Below are 22,575 nucleotides of genomic sequence, written 5' to 3'. Positions count from 1 at the left end.
CACCACCTCTTCAACATCCTGCCCCTGGAAAAAGGTTCAGATGCATCAGGTGCAAAACCAACAGATTAAAGAACAGCTTCTTCCCGTGGGCTGTCAGAACTCTTAATGCAAACTAAGAGTGTGTAAAGACTTCCCCAACACATCCACTCTGACACTGCTGTTGATCATCTATGTGCAACATCTCAGTCTTTTCATGTTCTGTGCAATTCTTTTGGCTCATGTGCAATATTTTGGTCCCAGTAGAACTACCATCTCCACCCTAAATGACCATAGCCCTTCCACCCTTATTTATCTATTACATTATATAACTGCCCTTGTATACAGACCCACAATGTTTCTGTTTTAATGTTTCTTACACATACACCATGTAAATAGTTTCACTCACATATATGTATTCATATAAATTGCTTTTTATTTTTATTTTTTATTTATTCCCCCCCTCGTTGTGTATCGGTTTCTCTTCTTTTTACTTTTGCACCTTTGTGCGCCAGCTACCCAATTTTGCTGTGCAAGAAGCTGCACATAGACTTAGAGCTTTTTATTGTCAAAGTCTAAACTTCCTGAAGGAAGTCATTAGCAATGATAAAGCCATACACTGCAACTGAATCAATTGTTAGATTAAAAATACTCTTTAGTGCATCTTTTCAAGAAAGAGCTTTAAATGCAGTGCAAATAGATTTCTAGAGTGCACCTCATAAGCAATCAGTAAAACAGAAAAAGGCTTGGTACATGTTGCAGTAATGGCTCCCACATGCTAACTACACGCAGTTCACATGGTGCTTGAATTTTGCCAATCATTACTGGCTGCTATATTTTTGGAAGTCATTTATCACTTGATGTGAACTTTGTGTCTTTTATAGCACAGTCAGTGCATCGCTGCTTGAAACGGCCAGACGGTGATTCACACTTAGTGCGTGTGAGGTTTGTTTTGTAGTTTCACAGCTCCTCAGAACACTCGTCAATCATTGATCTGAAAGTGCAGCAGAACATGTGCCACATGAAAGTTTCACATTCAACTGCATTGTTTTATTTTTAGTTCAGCAGACCGCAGGACTTTTTTTTAATGCAGTTCCGTCGAGCCACGTATGACTGTAGCAATTTCACTGGCCTAATTAGATGTGATGTCAGTTAGAAAAGGTAGAGTCATTGCAGAGGTCCTCTTGATTTTCCTTTGCTTCCTTTTGGATTTGCGGTCATATTTAGAGCTGCCAGTGGAGGGGAATGAGAATGGAAGGTCAAAAAGTAGAAAAAGCTGAGACCAAGTGGTTGAGAACAAATAAAAGAGGATGATGGGGGGGAGGAGAAGGTTCTCCCTCTGTCAGGGCTCAGAAGAGTGACACGACCCCGGTGTGGTCCCACGCGAAGCGCATTATTGAGTGTCTGAGAGGGATTTAAGGCCCAGGGCTTAGTGCAGATCAGGAGCTGATTCTGCGCCTGAGGAAAAAGCAGGACAGGAGTCTGTGCTGCCATCATGATTGCAGTGGCACATGGAAGCAGAGACACATTAAGGTCATCTCACATGAAAGCAGTACCTGAAATACTCTGAGACTTAACCTGAGCTGCCTGATCCCATCTGGGACAGAAAATGATGCTTCCAAACATGATATTTGAGTGTTATGAGCACCGATAGCCAGGGGTGGACTGTAAATACTGCAGAATACTTTTTGATGCATGCTCGGTCATCCAGGTAATAGTTGATTCTGCTCATCTTGATGCAGCGTATTCACTGGGAGAAAGGCTTTATCACTTATCCAAGTGACTTCTTCAGCCTCCCACTGAAAATGCTACATTCAGATGAACTGAATCAACTTCTGGAGTAAGTACAATATTAATAAGATAGTAATAGTAGATAATAGATAATAATAGTAATATAAGAGTTGTTTTCCTATATGAATGTCTTACAATGGCACCACTGCAGTTCACACTCCATTTTTTAATCCAAACGTAGCCACAGGACAGAAAAATAGGTTACCCGGTGTGGGGCTGAAGCTATGCTGTATTTAACTTTCAGGAATAATAGTTTTTTTATTCAGTAAACAGTCACAATATTTTATTTCCACTGTTACATAATCCTCATAAACATCAGTGTCCGAATTAAAAAACAACAACTCTTGTACAGAACTTTTTGGAACTTCTTGTCTAGTACTAGCAGCATGCCTCTGACTTTCTTTAGGTCCTGCTATGTGAAGGGAAAAGCCTAAATGAGCGTTATGTAAACACATTCCCTGCACGCACAGCCCAAACAGCCACAGCTGGCTGAACTTGCGTAAGAGGCCCTGGCTCAGACTCTGTGTATGCCATCCGGGTTTGTAGATCACTGGAAATCTGCTTTAGCTCAGTCCTGTGTCACAGACACCAGCTGCATGGTGCTGCAACCGATGGATTAACATAAGTGCAGGATTGAGGCTGTCCCAGATAACGAGAATCAAAAGAGCCATTCTGCCCTGGGTGATCATGACGCTTTTCTTAAGGGTTGTCTAAAGGTTATGAACTGGACTGTAACATGATCCTCACTGAGAAAGTTTTTTGCCATTAAAACTTTGTTCAGTTCCCTTGAATGTCTTTGGACTGTGAGTAGAAAAATAAGCACATAGCTGATGGCACGCAGCGTGAGGTCTGCAAGAATCTCATTTGAAACTCAGTTTTTGTTCTTACTGCTTAGTAAACAGAAAGTTTTTGTAGCTCCTGTGGTTGTCGTTACATGCCTAATAATACTTTTATACTCCCACCCACAAGACACTGGGTGCGTAGCTTAGCATTTTTAAAGCAGAGTGAAACAGTTAGCACGGCTGTGTCCACAGATGCAAAACTACATTTACTGCATTTAAAAAAACAACAAAAAACACAAAACAGTAAAATAATAAGAATTAAGTCTTCCACATTTCAACCGTTGTCGCTGTTTCACTAAAAGCCAACGACACCAACATCTTTTGTGAGAAGTTAGCCTCTTCCAGTGTCAGAGTTGCTACAACCACAGAAAAGTGCATGTCATTTTAGGCCATAAAATGTGTAGATATGCTGAGACTGCAGTGTGGTAGCTACTGAAAGTCATAAGAGGAAGAGATCTGTGTTAAACTGGAAAGAGACTCCACTGTAAATTATAATTACTTAGGCTTACTAAGAAAAAGCATGCAATCCAATTGGCTTATAACACGGTGTAACACTCTGTTACTTGTCCCCGCCCTCCACACATTCAAACACAAGGGAAGAGTTCGGAGTTGCGTTTTAGTGATTTTTTTATTCGCACACAGTCTCTGATCTGCTCCATGGTCAGCTCTCAGGCACAACTCTCCGCTCCAGGCCCCAGCAGCTACTGAGATAGGGGAATGGGTGATTAGGTGATTAGTGCAATGGGAATCAGCTGTCAGCTAGCCTCCCCTAGCACAGACCCCTGGACCCATTGCTCCACCCCTCCCCTGCAGCTGAGCGACAAACCACACCTGACCACATACCGCCATCGCCTGACTTAGTCCGGCCTAGCCTACCCCCCAGGCAAGGACGAAAAGCGAGAGGAGAGAAAAGCGAAAGGTTGTTCCTTCGCTCCCATGCAGTCACCCTGGAACCAGCAACAATGGTCTTCTGGGGAGAGCCCCAGCCACTTTAGGATAGCCTGTGGAAATCCGTGAAAATGCCCCTTGACACTGGTGGCTCATTGCCCCATCCTGGAGGTGTTTGAGGCATGCCGGTGGCCTGCAGCTCTTCCAGCTGCCACCTGTGCACCACTGCCTGCTGCAATGAAAATATGCAACAGAGACTGAAATGCAGAATCCATAGGTTTTAAGCAAAAATACATAAAGCATAACTGACAGAGAAAAGTGAACAGGATAGGAGCAAAAACAACCTAACAGAAGGGTAATTGGGGAAGAGTGAGACACCTGGGAGACACAGCTGAACTAAATCAGACAAAACATGGGGAAGTAAAACTAAAACATGGCACCATAGATAAATGACTATCAGATGAAAGCAGAAAGTAACAAGACAGAAAAACACCTACCAGAGAGACTAAGACAAGGGTGTCGAACTCCAGGCCTCAAGGGCCGGTGTCCTGCAGGTTTTAGATCTCACCCTGGGTCAACACACCTGAATCAAATGATTACTTCATTAGCAGGCATCTGGAGAACTTCAAGACATGTTGAGGAGGTTATTTAGCCATTTGAATCAGCTGTGTTGGATCAAGGAGACATCTAAAACCTGCAGGACACCGGCCCTCGAGGCCTGGAGTTCGACACCTGTGGACTAAGACTTGATAACAGGATAAAGGAAACACAGGGGAGGCAAAATAAACTGGAAACTCAAGGACTTAAATATAACCTGCGCTGAAACTACAGAACTTAAAGCACAACAATTACAAGAATATAGAAAATAATAAATAAGAAAACTCTGACCAATAAAAAAAAAAAAAAAGCAAAACTTTGACCATAGCAGACCGTAACAGTTTAATAAAATTACAACCCAAGAGCTCACTTTGTTGCAGATTTTGTTCTTTCCCTGTTTTGCATTTGTTTTCAGCAGCTCTCCCCGTGCACTGCCTGTTCAACACATGACAGCAGAGAGGCAGTTAAAACCTACCCAGGGACCAAAAACAGAGCTAACAGGACGGTAACAAATTGTGATTTATGAACAAATAGCACGTGTCTACAAATAAAAATCCAGATGTACAATAAAGCTGCTCTCTGTTTTTTAAATGTGCAATAAGGACGTGACACCTAAATAAGGAAGCGCTTTCTTACAAGTTTACCGTATCAGCGAGGAAGATGATGACATGTCAGCGTTGCTTTCTCAACTTGTTTCTGCTCCTTCACATTGGCAGTTACTGAAAATACGAAGTGTTACAGCGACAAAAAGCGGCTGAAAAATCCATAGTGAACCTTGAATGCATTTACACTTGTTTGATTTAATGCATTTATAACTACTGTGTGTTCTGTGCCAGTTACTGTTGTTGATCAAAACTTAAAAGAAACATTACTTCGTTTCACATATAAATGCAACTTCACATATGAATAAGAGAATTCACTGTGACTGAAGCTAATTTTCCAGCAGCTCTTACTTTTCATGAATATGAAGGAAAGGTCATGCACTAAGTACTAACTGAGCACAGCCAGGCACTGATTAGGGGGTAATGCACTTAAGTGGAGTAAAGTGCTCCGCAGTATAATTGGAATAGACTGGATTTGCCTCACTTGGTCTGCCAGCACAGCCTTAACGGTCGCAGGAACACATAGCTTACAGCTGCTGATTTCATCAGCTCAGAATGTAGAACCTGCACAACAATGAACTACTGTTCAATAAAAAGCTGCAGAAAACTACGGTAAAAGTTCAAAATTAATTGGATAGTTCACTGACATGGCCAGATCAGGCCCATTCCCTCATTATTTCATACATACATACAATTTTTTATGTTTTTCATTACATATTAAGATAAGATAGAAGATTTAGTGTCCCAAGTGTTGAACTTGTATTTGGTAGCTTTTTACTGGAATTAGGATGATGTCCAAAAAGACGTCAATACAACGGAGGGGGATTGTGAGGTTAAATAACTCAAAACTATCAGGTAGGAAAATCTTCAGAAGTCGCCAAGTCAACAATCTGGTACATTATTAAAAAGAAGGAATGTACTGGCCAGCTCAGCAGTGCCAAAAGACCCGAAAGACCAATAGATGCATCAAGAGATACAGTCGGTTTATGACAAGGTGCAAGCCCCTGGTTACACTAAAGAGCAGGAAGGCCAGATCAGACTTTGCCAGAAAAAAAAATCAAAAAGACCTGGAAGTTCGTCTGTCTCTGGACACATAAAACCAAAATGAGCTTGTTGGGAAGAGAAAAGGCTGGAGAAGGAGAGAAACAGCTTGTGAACATCAAACATGACCGAGGCAGAGAACGGGCATGTATGGCTGCCACTAGAACTAAATTACTAGTGTTTACTGATGATGTGACTGCAGACAGAAGTAGCAGGGTGATTACTCTCTGCTGAGATTCATCCAGTTGCTGCAAAAGCAATTGGACGGTGCTCCACAGAGCACATGGATAATGAGTCAAACCATACTGCAAAAGCAACCCCAAAATCTCTCAAGTCAAAGAAATGGGATATATCCTCAATGGCCGAGTCTGTCATCTGATCTCAACACCACATGCAATTATTAGCATTCAGCGAGTAAGTAATTTTCACCCGATTATTGAAAACAAGCCTGAGATTTAAAACTCTTTCAGTTTGTCCAGTTTATTTGTCACTGAAACCACCAACAAGACTATTTCTAACATTCTGGCGCTTTTAAAAATATTGCTGTAATCTATTATGAAATGCATTTAAGTCATTAACTTAAATAAAAGTAGTTATGTGGAAGGATCTCCAAAACATATTCAAAATTGAAAAATTGTAACCAAAACAAAAGGAAATAATCACCACAGAACTCAACATGTGGAAAAACAAACAAACAAACTGTGTTATTAGCTTTTCACTTCAATTCACTTCAATTCAATTTTCTTTTATAGCACCAAATCACAACAACAGTCGCATACACAGAAAACCCAACAATCATATGACCCCCTATGAGCAAGCACTTTGGCGACAGTGGGAAGGAAAAACTCCCTTTTAACAGGAAGAAACCTCCAGCAGAACCAGGCTCAGGGAGGGGCGGGGCCATCTGCTGCGACCGGTTGGGGTGTTTTATTTACACTTTTTAATACTTTCTCCGACCAACACTTACATCCTTCCAGTTCACCTGGTAGTTTGGTGCAATAGAATTCTAGCTCACGTATGTCATAGTTCTTTCTGTGTATTAGAGATTACTCTGAATTGAACCTGATCAATATGGCTCTTTATTCAACCCTGTCTGCCCGCTGAAATTGAGCAAGACTGTGTTTGGCTCCAAACTGAGATAATTCTTTTAAGCAGAAAGTCGACAAATCTGCTGTTGGCAGATTTCTCGCACCGTGGAGACCAGTGGCGACAGACTAGTCAAGCTGCAGATGTTCGCAGATTATAGGCTTGTGCAATAATCAGCTTGGTGGAGACATGTTCGCTCTCTCTCGTTACAAGTGGCTCAGTGTGACAGATAAAGATACACAGATGGCCTTAGTCTTTGGAAACTGCACAAGTGCAAGTTTATTTTATTGACTAATGTGAAAAGATGAGCAAACAAGTGGAACACGTGTTCTTATGTACACAGCAACAAAGTCTAGCAAAGATACAAATACAAGCACAGACACTGGGCATACAATCATGAGTCGGAGTCAGACAAATAGTATTATACCTTCAATCAATTAAAAGAGAAAACCTTTCCTAGAAAAAAGGATACCAAAGGCCACCTCTGATGCGACATATTGGAGTCGTGTTCTGAGGACGTGTCTGCTGCTTAGTTGGGGTCGATAGCTCAATAGCTCACAACATGAAAAATCAAGGATTCTTCCTTAGTTGCATGTTCCAGACTTGCAAGACAAAAGGATACATAAGAAGTCAAGAGAGAAGTCAAGCTTAAAGTAATGCGATGCAACTGAGAACTACCATAACGTGTTCGTGTGCTTCTGTGACAGTTTTGCGAGTGGACTGTAAGAAACTGAAGAACTGTCAGTCCCCTGCTGGTGGCTACGTTCATTGCTCCTTAAGGCACAAACACGCCACCAAGACTTAAAAAATGTATTTCTAAGCATTGTAAAGGTAGCATATGACACCCAAACCCATGAATATAGTCATTCATTTGAAGGGTCACACAAGAGCACTGCTTCACCCAAATTTGCCTAGAGCGTATCTAAACACAGAGTGCAGTGCAAAGCAGAAAATTTGTGGTCTACGATGGGACAAATAGATTGCTAAAGCAGTTAGAATCCCTTGGGTGTACAGTGAAATACTAAAAATACTCAGCATACAGAGTAGATGCAGGGTTTCTTTTTTGAACAAGAAAAACAGAATGTGAGGCATACATGATGGGAAGAAAATATAAGCGTTACCATTTGAACTTGCACTGAGGCATTTATGTGAAATGAATGCATTAAAGGCCCAGAGTAACTGCTAAAGCTAACATCTGTAATGCCACAATCTATTTTGGGCTTCGATCGCAGGAAGCACTTTTCTTTAATGAATGACTCACACTGGTTGTTGACAAGAACATGGTCCAATGTTTCCAGGGGACTTGTGCTGAAAAGCCTCCCACTCACATTATCCACTTAAGTGTTCAATCAAGAATGAGGTTATCAGATGAGGTAAATGCCTAACCTACCTTCTGGTGAACATGTAATTTGGTAAAAAAAAAAAAACTGAAACAAAGGCTGTCTTGTTTGTCTAAGGAGCAGCTGAGTGAAAAGGGAAATATCTAAAAATTGATTTGGGCTTTTGACCAAAGTCATGCAGGGCTATGATAATCAGATTTTACACTGAGGCATCATTTAGTGTTGCACTGATTTTTTATCTCTAATACAGTTTCCATGCAGCACACGAGGAAGAAAACACAAGACTGTGGAAAATGCAAAGTATAAAAAAGGCTATTTCATGCAAATGAATCCATAAAGTCACTAACAATTAACTTGTTACTTCCAGTTAGTCAGAAAAAATTACCAATCTGCTGAAGTATTTTAATAACAAATGGCATTTACCTGGATTTGATGCTACTGATTTTAGTCTAGAAAGACTCACCAGCAAGTGTGGAAACCTGAGAAACTACCCCAAAATTCTTATATTTTACCCAGGTTTTCATGACTGGGCTACCAATAGGATGAAGGAATCTATGCAGTCCCAGGAAAAACTAAGTACACCTTTGCTCCTTCCACTGGATGTAAGAGTGTAGGCAGCAGCCGGGTGCTGCTAGTCAAATACACTTGATTAACTGATCACCAGCAAATTTGGTAAACAGTTAATCAAGTCTATTATAAAAATGGAAATGTTATCAGTTTGCTGGACTGGAGCATTCATGGGTATGTTAACACAATGTCAAAGAGGAAAGCCTTCAGCAATGTTGTTAAAGCAGAAATTGATAATCAGTCTGGGAAATGTTATAATAAAAGTTATTTCCAGTCCACCATTCCACAGTGAAAAAGATTATTAACAGGTGGTGGAAAACATTCAGGACAGCTGCCAGCTGTCTTCCCAGGAGAGGATTTCCCAGCAATGTCAGCCAAAGGTAAGACCATGCTACGTTTAGAGAAAATACCAAAAAACCCAAGAGCTCTCAGATTCTACAGACCTCAGTTAGAATGCTAAATGTTAAAATTCATAGGAGCACAAGTATGTGTTGTTTCCAAGGGTTAGCAGGAAAAAGCCTCTTCTTTTATATAGAACATGACAGCATGGCTTAGGCTTGTAAAGTTGCATATGAGCAGACCGCAAGACTGGCAGAAATGCACAACACCACGGACTGGTACTCATATACTACTTTTCTACTCAATTAGAGCACTCAAAGCTATTTCTTACTACAAGCCTCACTCAATGTACTCTCTCTGTCACAGCTGTATATCTGATTAAAAAAAGGGCAACTTTTGTTCTGCCAAACTTGTCAGAAATTGTAATGACTGAAAAAGTAGAGAAATTTGAAACTCCTTGCCATCTTCTTGTGCATTTGAACAATAGCTGGATAAAATGCACAAATTGTCAGCTTGTTGGTTCCAAAGAGATGAGTGTGCAGTGACACAAATGCTTGACCATCCAATATGCACCCTGTTAGAATAATTTGGGTATGAACTTAACAATGACATGCATTTCCAAAGAAAAGTTTTGCACTTTTTCTATTTTTCTATACCCTGCAAAACACAATTTTAAGACACTGCCATTCCAAAGGACAGGGTTATCATCATTTCGAGTCAAGGAGCTTCTAATATTAGAAAGGGGGTTCTTAATGACTTTGGTGGAAGATTGCTAGAGGAACAGGATGTTTGATTCTTAACAGGGTCTGGATCTTCTAATATACCCTTTCCACACACTGAATCAGATATGGTAATGTCCCAAGAGAGGATTCAGTCAAAGGCGTTGCCGTTGCCGTTGCCATGGGTCTTTTAGAGTATAAAAACCACATGTTTTTGTAAACACAGAGTAGGCCTTTAGATGGGGCACAGGAAATTACAGCATTATTTACTTTGGCATTTTTGGAAGCTTTGGAATTTAGCAAAGTGAAGGCAGACTTAATCCTAAATATGAAATGAAATGACTGGCTTGAATTTTGTGATATTTTTCTAAAAGATATTTGGCAGGGGGAACATCCAAAGCTGTACACAGCCTTAATGTGTTATTATTTTTTCTGCTTTTGGAGTTCAGTGGTAAGCCCACAGCCGTATAGTAAAATCTGGTGCACTGATAAGGGGCACTCATAGCTATCATAGCAGTGTCTTAAGCACTTCAGCAACACCAGTTGTTCGGAGTTGAAAATGTTTAACCGCATAACGTTTCATGCCAAATAAAGCAGCAGGGGATTCCTCAGATTAAGCAAAATGTTACAAAGAGTTTTGACAGGACCCTGTGCAGTCGTCAGCAAGTGTGATCGCCTCTTTAAAAGTTGACATTTTAGCAGTTTGTTGGTCTGGAGCATTCAGGGATCTGTTAAGACCATTCAACCGTCTTGCCAAGAGTGGCAGTCCAAGCTAATTCACCTCAAGGTCAGATTGTGCAACGCTCAAAGAAACTGCAAAAAACCCCTAAAAGCTACATCCCAGACTCTACAGGCCTCAATTAGCATGTTAAAGTTCTTCTCTCTAAAACAAAGTCTGCAGCATGGCTCAGGCTTTCACAGCTGCATCTAAACAAACCACAAGACCTCTGGAACAATATGCTTTGCAGAGACGAGACCAAAGATTACCAAAGAGATGTTTGGCTATAATACACAGCACCACATTTGGAAAAAAGCAAACACAGTATATCACAACAAAAACCTCATACCAACATACAGTTGGAGGAGGGGTGATGATTTGGGTTTGTTTTCCAACCACATGACACGGGTACCTTGCCGTTATTAGCTCAACCATTAACCTGTACACCAAAGTACTCTAGAATAAAATGTAAGGCCAATCTGTCCCACAGCTTGAGTGAAACTGGGTCATGCAACAGCAAAATAAGCCCCAAAATGTACAACAATGGCTCAAAGTCCAGACCTCAAACTGATTGAAATGCTGTGGCGTGACCTTGAGAGCTATGCACGAATGTCCACAAATGTTAATGAACCAAGGCAATGCTGTAAAGACGAATGAGCCAAAATCCCTCCACAACAATGTGACAGTGATGAAGCAATACAGAAGGTGATTAGTTCAAGTTATTGCTGCAGAAGTAGCTCTACAGGCTACTGAATAATGAAGTGTATTTAGTTTTTCACAGTCCTGTGACAGCTTTCTTTTCCACATAACCGTAGGAAATTAGCTTCTATTATATTCAGCTTCCCACATTTTGGAGTTTTGGAAAAACTGAAAAAATTTTCACAGTCAGAAATGATTTTGAGTTTTAAAGCCTCACAAAACTTATCAGGCTTACGGTAAGCTGAAACAGTGTGCGAAGCCACTAAACAGGAAGCGAGTTCATGTCTCAGCAACTCTTTCAGGTAATTACATATCTAGAAAAAAAAAGTGGTTTATTTACTTCCTGTAGCTCTCTCAGATTATCTCGTAACTCTGAGAACTGCAATAAGAATTTTTTTTTTCTTATTGCAGTTCTCAGAGTGGGGCACGGTGGTTAGCACTGTTGCCACACAGCAAGAAGGTCCTGAGTTCAATTCCACCATCAGGCCGGGGTCTTTCTGTGTGGAGTTTGCATGTTCTCCCCGTGTTTGCGTGGGTTCCCTCCGGGTACTCCGGCTTCCTCCCACCGTCCAAAGACATGCAGCTTGTGGGGATAGGTTAAATCCAAATTGTCACTAGGTGTGAATGTGCGAGTGAAAGTGAGTGCGAATGGTTGTCTGTCCCTGTGTGTTGGCCCTGCGAGAGACTGGCGACCTGTCCAGGGTCTACCCCGCCTCTCACCCTATGACAGCTGGGATAGGCTCCAGCGCCCCCCGCGACCCTGAAAAGGATAAGCGGAAGCGAATGGATGGATGGAATTTCTCTTCCTTTATGCTTACAGCCACGCTCTTGACACAATCAGGACAAAATGCCATGGCGACTGTCCCTTGGTGACCTGCTTGGTTACCTCATTGCAGATTTTTTTCTATATTGCATAACTACTTTGGAATGATGCATCAAAAATAAATAAATAAATGAATACATGCCAAAAAAGAAACATTTGTTTTAATGTGGGGTTTGAAAAAGCCCACCTTTTGAATTATAAGCCGTGAAAAATGACAGACTTTTTCTCATTATTTGGTAAGGATTAAGACGCACAAAGAACCAGTAATTCTTGCCCTTCAGCAGTCACAGAGGTTTAAACCACGCTGGTGAAATTAGTGCCATTATCTGACAGGGAGAGGAGCTGCAATATTTTCTATATGGCTCCAAGAGTGATAAAATGCCTCACAGCGATGTTCATAAATGTCAGTCATGCCCTGGCAGAGAACTCCACTGCTGAATTAATATTATATGTCAAACAATGCTCCATCCAGTTTTATGGGTCTATTCCGGTTGCATACACAGTCTGAGCCTCCAGTCACGCAAACCTGTCCTGGCTTGTAGAGTGAAGCCAGACTAGATGCTAATGGAGCTCCCTAATACTTGAATTTTAGTCAAGCTTGCAGCTTTCTTCACTATGTTGTATAATGCAATGAATAACATGAACATTTTTAGTAAGGTTTGTTTGCTTGTTAACATTTTTCCCTTTAATGTTTTCATTAATAAAATCCAACCTTGAAGCATAACAAACCAACCTTCTACTTTCTTAAGTTCAAGCAAGTCTACAGTTTAAATAAAGGTCTAAAGTCACCAATATTATTCTGACAATAGAAATCCTAGAATAGTGGTAACACTCTGAATACACATGCCAATATAAATTTATCTCGCTGTCATGTGTTATTTTGCCGGGTTGTTTCCTCCCGTTGCCATTTCAATAACTTGCCTCGGGGTTGAGAAAGGCTTAACCACAAAACTGCCCAGCATGTGTCACTATAGCAAGCAAGCAATTTATTTATATAGCACTTTCAGAACAACACAGCTGAACACAAAGTGCTGTACACTTGGCATGCCAAAAATAATACATGAATAAAAAGATTTACCCAAAATAAATAAATAAGAGTGACAGCAAATAATAAAATGAGCACAAATAGCGCAAAATAAAAAGTATAAAATGATCTTTAGAATTAAAAACAATAAAATGAGTACAATAGATTAAAAACAATAAACTCAGGGTCATACAGTGTCATATGCCAAGGAGTCAAAATGGGTTTTAAGACGCATTTTAAAAGTGGACAGTGAAGGGGCCTAATGTGCTGGGGCAGATTGTTCCAGAGATTAGGAGCAGCAATAGAGAGGGCCCTGTCCCCTCTGAGCTTTTTCTTGGACCTGGGTACCTCCAGGAGCGGCTTGTCAGCTGACCTGAGAAACCTGGGGGAGGAGTAAGGATGAAGAAGTCCAGAGAGATAAGGTGGGGCAAGACCATTTAAACATTTAAAAACGAACATTAGAACTTTAAAATGAATACTAGATCTACTTCTACTGAATCGAGAAAAGGTTCCTGAGAAGAGATTTCATTTTCAGTATATAAGAAATTTGGGGCGTTTCTGAAGGTACTGTACCATGTTAGAGCGTCTTAACATAGAGTCCTTGAATACTAGGCAGTTGTAGAGGATGAGTTACTCTACTTTAAATGACTCCCACCCCTTATTGGAGGATTTCAGCTTCTTCCTTTGGGACAGAGGTTTGCAGCCCCTAAATGCAGGCGAAGCTTGAAGAAACAGCTTTGTCCAAACTGCTATTTTGTTGTTGTTGTTGTAGCAAATGACACGTTTTTTTCTGTATTTTTTAAAAACTGTATTTATTTATTTACTGTACTTATTTCTCTATTTATGATGGTGCTTTTATCTCCTTTTTGCTGTTTTATATGAATTTATCAGTATAGTGTTGTCTAGTTTTAGAAGCTGTGATTAGGACGTCTATTTAAATTTGTTGATTAAAGATCATAATTAGAGATCATAAGCTGCCTTTGATTTAGACATGTCTGATATTTTTGTAAAAACACAAAATAGTGTATATATATGAATATTTTCAAAAAATGCACCGTGAGTTCCATATGACATCATCATAACTGATTTACTGAGCAGCTGAGTTAGAACTTGTCACTCACACACTGAGAAGCACTCAAAAACTTTCTGTTTCTAAACAATTTGTTCACTTTTTTTTATCTCAGTCATGCCTGAAAAGACATCAGATACCTTTTTCCATTGCTTTCAAGATTTGAGTCAGAGAAAACGCACAAATGGAGATGTAAGTAACTAAACATACTCATTTTTGACTTCTCTGCTGTTCAAATGTAAACGTTTCTGAGAGATGTGTTATATTTTGCTGCTTTGCACAGTGTAATTTTTGTGTAAGTCACTGTAGACAGAGCAACTGTCAGCGCTTCACCACAGAGTCCAGGATCCTGGACTTTCACAAAGCTCAGAGCAGTAAGACAAATGTGTTCTTTCAACAGGCAGACAGATTGCATACCGCACAGAGACCCAGAGATTATGCTGTGCGACTCCCACCTTTACCTAAGCAATGCCCAGGCTCTCCACAGAGAGTCCAGAGAAGCTGGAACTTAAGTCCCTGGTTGGATGACCCCTTTTGGAATCAGGAGGACCCTAACAGAAGTCTGTGTAGCCTCAGCTCTGTAGACACACACACACCAAGTGAGCTGAGGGCCATTCCTCTCATTGTTAGCCCTGATGAGATGACACCGCTCACTCCAGTTCCTCCACCTCCTCGAGCAGCTTGTCCATCGCAATTGCCTGTTTTCTCTGCTAAACATTCAGGAGAAGGTCGGTTCAAAGGTGATGCTTTTCTTTAGTGGTTACACCTGCTGTTAATCAGTTAGTTTAGATTTTAAAATTTGACACTGTAGATTATCTATTTTAATGCTAAATTACACATATTCTTGCTGTCCATTCATTTTATATGCTTTTTTGAAGAAAAAAAAAATCAGGAAGAAAAATGTTTATTGTTGTTGGGTTTTTTTAGTAAGATGTCAATTTGTAGTTATTTTTTGTCTAAACAGACACGAAGGTCATTCGTGGAATAAGAGTCTTGACGGTAAAAGACAAATTTGGGCCTATTTTGGAAAAACTGCAGCATTTCCAGGATGGGATTGTAACCTCACCTGGACACACAGTACCAACCAAAGCATTTACTGCAGTAAAGCCTTTGACTCCAAAACCTCCAACAGTTCCCATACCGCAAAAACGAGGACCTCGGCTTGGGACGATGCTGCGCCGTGCAAAAGTCGTCCCTATAGACGGTAAGTGGTTTTCCTCAGTAACTGTAGAAGATGCTGAATAATCAAACTTTAAATTAAGAGATTTTTTAAAAAGATTTTAATGAACAATTAATCACTGCAACATGTACAATGCTTCGAATTAGAAGAAATTACAGTTTCTCTTTCCTAACCTCATTGATTATCAGACAAGAAAGCAGACAGTCAGTGCAGTCAGAATAATCCAAGAGAGGGCAGGGTCAAACTCCCGCCTCTAGCTACACCTGTAGCGAGCCTGTCCCACAGCTTTAGTCTGCTGTCTTCAGACGACTGGTAAGAAACGTAGTAAGGAGACATTAAATACTGCACAGAAACAGTGCTGCATAATGTGGCTGTGTTATTTGTGGTGTTCCTGAAGTCGTGTTCAATGTTGTGTTGTGTAAATACAGGATTAAGAAAAGACAGGGGTTGCAAACTATTCAGTCTCTGGCAAAGCACCACTTGGACATCCTGAAGACTAAACTGCATGAAGTGTGTCTGGTCCTCATTGAGGAGGTATTGCACACTTTATGTTTCTTATATGTGTTTCATGCAGCTAGTTTCCCTTCAAGTGCATACTACAGCCTCAACTGATGATTTTCACTCACATTTTAGGTGAAAAACCAACGCTCAGCAGTAGCCTGTGAGGCCATACATACCATCGATGAGCTCTACATTCAGCTCCAGAAAACAATGGACCCAGAAGTTGAAACAACAGGCCGAGCTCTATTGCTGAAGCTTGCACAGCCCAACAACAACTTTCTTCATCAGGAGGTCAATCTGGCACTTGATGCCATGGTGGAAAATTGCAGCCATGGACGGATTCTGAGCGCTCTGTTTAACACAGGACTGACGTAAGAGGAGAGAAGAAGCTGTAGTGATTTTATTAGAAGACATGAAAGAGAGATCATGTTCACTGAGTTGTGTGTCTAATATTGTCCTTGCTCAGCCATCGCTGTGTCGCAGTGAGGAATAGCACGGCTCAACACCTGCACCAGCTGGCTGACAAACTTGGAGCAGCCGTCATCCTGAAAGCAGGAAGCTTCACTGAAAGGTTTCTAATTGCTGCCTCTAGAATGGCAGGGGATGCTGCATCTGAAGCCAGGTGGGTACTTTTAAATGGGTTTGAAGTGCATCAATGTTTTATTTTCTGTGAGTTTACACAATTAATGAAAATTAATGACAACTGTAATCTTCCACAGGTACCATGGGCGAACAATCATCAATAAACTGACCCTTCACAAGGACTTTATGAATTTGTGGATGAAGATTGTCCCTGAAAAAGACAGGCGTCCTGTGGTGAAGAGCCTGAAAAAGGCTAATAATTACAGGCAGCAGGTCAGCATCCAGACTAGGCTCTCCTCTCCAGCACGGCCTGGGATCCCCAGATGTGACAATGCAAGTCCTGACAAGTACAGAGGAGAAGAGCGGCTGCTACAGTAGCAGCAGCACTCTGAGGCTAAGCTGGGAAAGTGGTTGGAGGTTCAACCATCATGACCACAGACAGTCCCAGTTGCTCTGCAGGAGTAAACTTCTCCAGGACTACAAACTATTTCTCTGAAGGACAATATTATTTAGATTTACATTAATTATTATTACAGCATTCTTATTGTTACATTATTTGTATTATTTCATTATTATTGTCACATTTTTAAGATCCTGAATGGACAATGAATGAATAAATCCCTTTTTTTTTTCATCTGAATTAAAATGGCACTTTGGTTGGCACATATACAGTTTCTATTTTTCTGTCAACAAATATTAATACATTCTTAGTTCTCTTGTTTTCATTTTTAACCCATGATTTTGCATTTTTATCAGGATTCAAAGTCATTTTTATAACATAAAGAAATATTAAATAAATACTAGAAAGCGAAAATTTCAGAAGTGTGCCTATGCCGCTGCTAATCAGTGTAGTTTGCCATTCATACGGCTACAGAGAGCAAAACTCAGCAGAGCAGCCATTCTCCACCATGAACTATGGTAAAAACAAACACTGCTCGCACATCACAGATGACAGCTTACAGTTTTGTGTAAAGATGAGGTGACTTCATACAGCCCCGATTTGCAGACGCTGTGCACAGAGGTTCATGAGCAGAAGTCCCATTGTACCACGGCAGACCCAACAATGTTTGCATGAACATGCTTTGAAGCACTACGTTATGGACCACTTTTCACACATGGTTGGTGTACCCACACAGCCGGCTGTAGCTTTTCAACTCACAGCCCAACACACACCAAAAAAAAAAAAACAGCCGAGAGAGCACAGACTTTATGCCCGTGGGTCCACCTCCCCTGCAGCGGCACTGCAGACCACGCCCTGCCACACACATCAAACACGTAAAATAAATATTTATGCACTTTTGCATTCACTTTTTGTTTTTTGTTATTTTTACACAATGTTCTGAATGATTAACAATGGTCTACAGCCAATCTTGTGTATTATTATACAAACTTTGGTTGTAAGATTCAGATAACTATTTAATAAAAGGTAAATATTTTATATGAGAATAAGAAAGAAAAGTATATCTTTGCGTCCCCCTTTCCCTGTTAATGCCCTACCTGGCCCCCTGGCAAAAGCTTTGCTAGATCCGCCCCTGCACAGTTACCAGCTGTCAGCTACACAAAAAAAGGAGCTTGGTGTTAGTTGTCTCTCAGAAACAGTTGATAACTTTCCTTCAACTCATTCATGTCACCTAAAAGGTAAACCTGTTTCTCCATCACCAGTTCAGCTCTGATGATTCAGTAAGGACATCTCCTGGTTTCGATCAGCCCTTTTTTACAGCTGTGGCTCCAGCAAACATCAGCTGATACTAGAAATTAAAATTTAATGAATTCTAACAACAGCTGATCAAGCTTAACCATGGTGCTGTTGTTTAGTACGGAGCCCCCCAGGGGACATGGGAAAAAAAAAATTAGGGAGGAAAAAAAAGAAAATTAGGGAGAAAAAAAAATTAAGACGGACTTTTGCGAGATCTCCAACCAATGCGGCAGCTACTTAGTTGTAATATTACTCTTTCTGGGTCACAAAATACACTTTTAAAATATTTTGAGGCGTGAATTTAGTTGTGTAAACGTCAGATAACTGCTCGGTTTACAAGACATCACATATTTGCAAAAGAGCTCCGACGTTTTTGGAGATCTGACACCCACTAGCTCGAAGCTAACGGGAGGTCGAGACCTACTACAGCCGGGAGGAACACCGCTTTCCCGGCACATCGTGCCTCGACCTCCCGGTCGGCTTCGAGCTGGCGGCCACTAGCTCGAAGCTAACGGGAAGTCGAGACCTACTACAGCCGGGAGGAACACCGTTTCCCGGCACATCGTGCCTCGACCTCCCGGTCGGCTTCGAGCTGGCGGCCTCCGAAGAATGCGGCTAAAACTTTTGCGAGATCTCGCAATACTTTTGCCAGCGCTCGCAATACTTTTGCGAGATCTCGCAAAAGTCCGTCTTAATTTTTTTTTTTCCTCCGTAATTTTTTTTTTCCTCCGTAATTTTTTTTTCTCCCATGTCCACTGGGGGGCTCCGTAGTTTAGCGCAATAAACACACGAGAGAAAAGCCGATCATTGATCAGTTTCATGATTGAAGTTTCAACAGGCGAGAGAATGACAGGGGAGGCTGTCATAAAGTTCAACATCAGTAACACAGCTGTCGTGCGCAGAACCAGTTATTGTAACTGTCAGCACAATGAAAATAAACTACACCTAAACTCGGTTTATATCTGACCCAAATAGAGTGCAGTTCATAACTTCTTACCTGAAATTCAGTTCACCTCACGCTCGGACCGGCAGCCGCCTGCTTCTCCTGCCTTCGGTTTCCCTTATCCACGATTGAGCTCCACGTTAGCCACCACCGGTCGATCGGCGGCCGCCTCGCCACCGGTGTATGTCTCTTTCCCCGCATAGGAGGGGAAAGAGACATACACCGGTGGCCAGCTGCCCTCTGTTGTAGCTCCGCGTTAGCCACCACCAAACAACTCAGTTATTTTTCCCACATCGACCAGCATCATCGGCCCATATAAACGAAATATAAGTCCACTGAAACACAGACTGTTTGCGAGCGATGGGGGGGCGAAAGGAGTTAGAGACGCCTCACTGTAAGCGAAGCCCGGGTGCTTTTTAGCGAAGGGTCGCTAGCCGCGCTAGCTAGCTAGCCGCGTGTTGCTGCTAGCCGGCTAGCTAGCTAGCCGCGTGTTGCTGCTAGCCGGCTAGCTAGCTAGCCGCGTGTTGCTGCTAGCCGGCTAGCTAGCTAGCCGCGTGTTGCTGCTAGCCGGCTAGCTAGCTAGCCGCGTGTTGCTGCTAGCCGGCTAGCTAGCTAGCCGCGTGTTGCTGCTAGCCGGCTAGCTAGCTAGCCGCGTGTTGCTGCTAGCCGGCTAGCTAGCTAGCACGTAAGAGAACTTGCTAATATGGGATGTCTTGAAAACGAGCAGCTATTTGAAGTTTACACACCTACATTCTCGCCTGAAAATATCTTAAAAGTTTATTTTGTGACCTAGAAAAACTAATAAAACGAAGAGGTAGCCGCCATTGTTTTACTCGGCAGAGGTGTGCTATGAATTGTGGGATATGGAGTTTTCCACCAAGCATACCCTTGCGGTTACCGTAACTATTCAACGGTTTGCGCAACCTTAAAAATTCCAATGGTTCCTGAAAGCAGCGACGCTGTGCGAGCCGTTGATATTGTTGTCATTACGGTAATCCAAATACGGGTAGACAGGCCGTACTACTCCCGGCATACCACTAGAGAGAGCCAACACACCACAAATGAAGTTTGAAATTTGTTTCTATGGGGCCAAAAGTTGCCTAGAAATGGGCCAAAATTTGCACTAAAATCTAAATATTTAAAAAACTACAAAAGTCATAAACACCAAAAGTCATAGCATACTAGTCCAGACCCAGCCGCACAAAATGATATAACATATGTAACCCTTGTCTCAAAACTGTGCGGTACACAAGCGCGGGAAAATTTGCACTAAAATATTAATATTTAAAAAACTATAAAAGTCATAAACACCAAAAGTACGGGGTGAGTTACGCTGCAAAATTTTAGGTGGAAAAAGGAAAATAATAATAATAAGAAGAATAATAATAAATCCGACGAATAGTAATAAGTGTGCCTCTTGGCATAGGCACACTTAATTACAGGGTGGGCCATTTATATGGATACATTGTAATAAAATGGGAATGGTTGGTGATATTAAAGTCCTGTTTGTGGCACATTAGTATATGTGAGGGGGCAAACTCCTCAAGATGGGTGGTGACCATGGTGGCCATTTAGAAGTCGGCCATCTTGGATACAACTTTTGTTTTTTCAATAGGAAGAGGGCCATGTGACACATCAAACTTATTGGTAATGTCACAAGAAAAACAATGGTGTGCTTGGTTTCAACGTAACTTTATTCTTTTATGAGTTATTTACAAGTTTCTGACCACTTATAAACTGTGTTCAATGTGCTGCCCATTGTGTTGGATTGTCAATGCAACCCTCTTCTCCCACTCTTCACACACTGATAGCAACACCGCAGGAGAAATGCCAGCACAGGCATCCAGTATCCATAGTTTCAGGTGCTGCACATCTCGTATCTTCACACCATAGACAATTGCCTTCAGATGACCCCAAAGATAAAACTCTAAGGGGGTCAGATCGGGAGATCTTGGGGGCCATTCAACTGGCCCATGACGACCAATCCACTTTCCAGGAAACTGTTCATCTAGGAATGCTCGGACCTGGCACCCATAATGTGGTGGTGCACCATCTTGCTGGAAAAACTCAGGGAACGTGCCAGCTTCAGTGCATAAAGAGGGAAACACATCATCATGTAGCAATTTCAAATATCCAGTGGCCTTGAGGTTTCCATTGATGAAGAATGGACCCACTATCGTTGTACCCCATATACCACACCAAACCATCACTTTTGTTGTTCCAACAGTCTTGGAGGGATCCATCCAATGTGGGTTAGTGTCAGACCAATAACGGTGGTTTTGTTTGTTAACTTCACCATTCACATAAAAGTTTGCCTCATCGCTGAACAAAATCTTCTGCGTGAACTGAGGGTCCTGTTCCAATTTTGTTTTGCCCATTCTGCAAATTTTGTGCGCCGATCTGGGTCATCCTCGTTTAGATGCTGCAGTAGCTGGAGTTTGTAAGGGTGCCATTTGTGAGGAGCTAATATCCGCCGAAGGGATGTTCAACTAATGCCACTCTCCAGTGACATGCGGTAAGTGCTACGCTGTGGGCTCTTGCTGAATGAAGCTAGGACAGCCACTGATGTTTCTTCATTAGTGACAGTTTTCTTGCCTCCACATTTTGGCAAATCCAACACTGAACCAGTTTCACAAAACGTAGCAAACAGTTTGCTAACTGTAGTATGGGAGATGGGTGGTCTCGTAGGGTGTCTTGCATTGAAATCTGCTGCAATGACCCGGTTACTGCGTTCACCAGATATCAACACAATTTTGATCTGCTCCTCACGTGTTAACCTCCTCGACATGTCAATGGCTGTGAACAATGAGACACTTATAAATAACTCATGAAAGAATAAAGTTACGTTGAAACCAAGCACACCATTGTTTTTCTTGTGACATTACCAATAAGTTTGATGTGTCACATGGCCCTCTTCCTATTGAAAAAACAAAAGTTGTATCCAAGATGGCCGACTTCTAAATGGCCACCATGGTCACCACCCATCTTGAGGAGTTTGCCCCCTCACATATACTAATGTGCCACAAACAGGACTTTAATATCACCAACCATTCCCATGTTATTACGGTGTATCCATATAAATGACCCACTCTGTAAATTATACAGGCAGCCAATGGAGTTAGGCGAGGATGGGAGTTATGTGCTCTCTTTTATGAGTTCTGGTTAAAAGTCGTGCAGCAGCATTTTGGACCAGCTGCAGACGAGAGAGAAGACACTGACTAACTCTAAAATACAGAGCATTACAGTAATCCAAACGAGATGAAATAAAAGCATGGATTACTGTTTCAAATCACCTACTTGGTCACTACTTGTCACTGAGTTGCATCTACAGTGGGGCAAAAAAGTATTTAGTCAGCCACCGATTGTGCAAGTTCCCCCACTTAAAATGATGACAGAGGTCAGTAATTTGCACCAGAGGTACACTTCAACTGTGAGAGACAGAATGTGAAAAAAAAATCCATGAATCCACATGGTAGGATTTGTAAAGAATTTATTCGTAAATCAGGGTGGAAAATAAGTATTTGATCACCTCAAACAAGGAAAATCTCTGGC

The 22,575-nt window shown here is 41.5% G+C and overlaps 1 protein-coding gene across 1 annotated transcript; it reads left to right on the top strand.

Moving 5' to 3' along the window:
• The first annotated feature begins 14,404 nt into the window (after positions 1-14,404).
• Positions 14,405-16,762, top strand: LOC113025459 (TOG array regulator of axonemal microtubules protein 1-like). The gene is made up of 3 exons (XM_080304147.1): positions 14,405-16,173; positions 16,269-16,424; positions 16,522-16,762. The coding sequence occupies exons 1-3, from the start codon at positions 16,013-16,015 to the stop codon at positions 16,760-16,762; spliced, it is 558 nt and encodes a 185-aa protein (XP_080160273.1). The 5' UTR covers positions 14,405-16,012.
• Positions 16,763-22,575: the final 5,813 nt, after the last annotated feature.

The sequence above is a fragment of the Astatotilapia calliptera genome, chromosome 7, assembly GCF_964374335.1.
Source record: "Astatotilapia calliptera chromosome 7, fAstCal68.1, whole genome shotgun sequence".
Classification (NCBI taxonomy): domain Eukaryota; kingdom Metazoa; phylum Chordata; class Actinopteri; order Cichliformes; family Cichlidae; genus Astatotilapia; species Astatotilapia calliptera.
Note: the sequence above shows the minus strand (reverse complement) of the source record. Positions and strands in the feature narration are given on the sequence as shown.

Excerpts from the sequence above, each read along its gene's own strand:
- LOC113025459 (XM_080304147.1), top strand. The coding sequence starts at position 16,013 with ATGGACCCAGAAGTTGAAACAACAGGCCGAGCTCTATTGCTGAAGCTT. Across the intron at positions 16,174-16,268 it reads CTGTTTAACACAGGACTGAC|CCATCGCTGTGTCGCAGTGA; the intron begins GTAAGAGGAGAG and ends GTCCTTGCTCAG. Across the intron at positions 16,425-16,521 it reads GATGCTGCATCTGAAGCCAG|GTACCATGGGCGAACAATCA; the intron begins GTGGGTACTTTT and ends AATCTTCCACAG.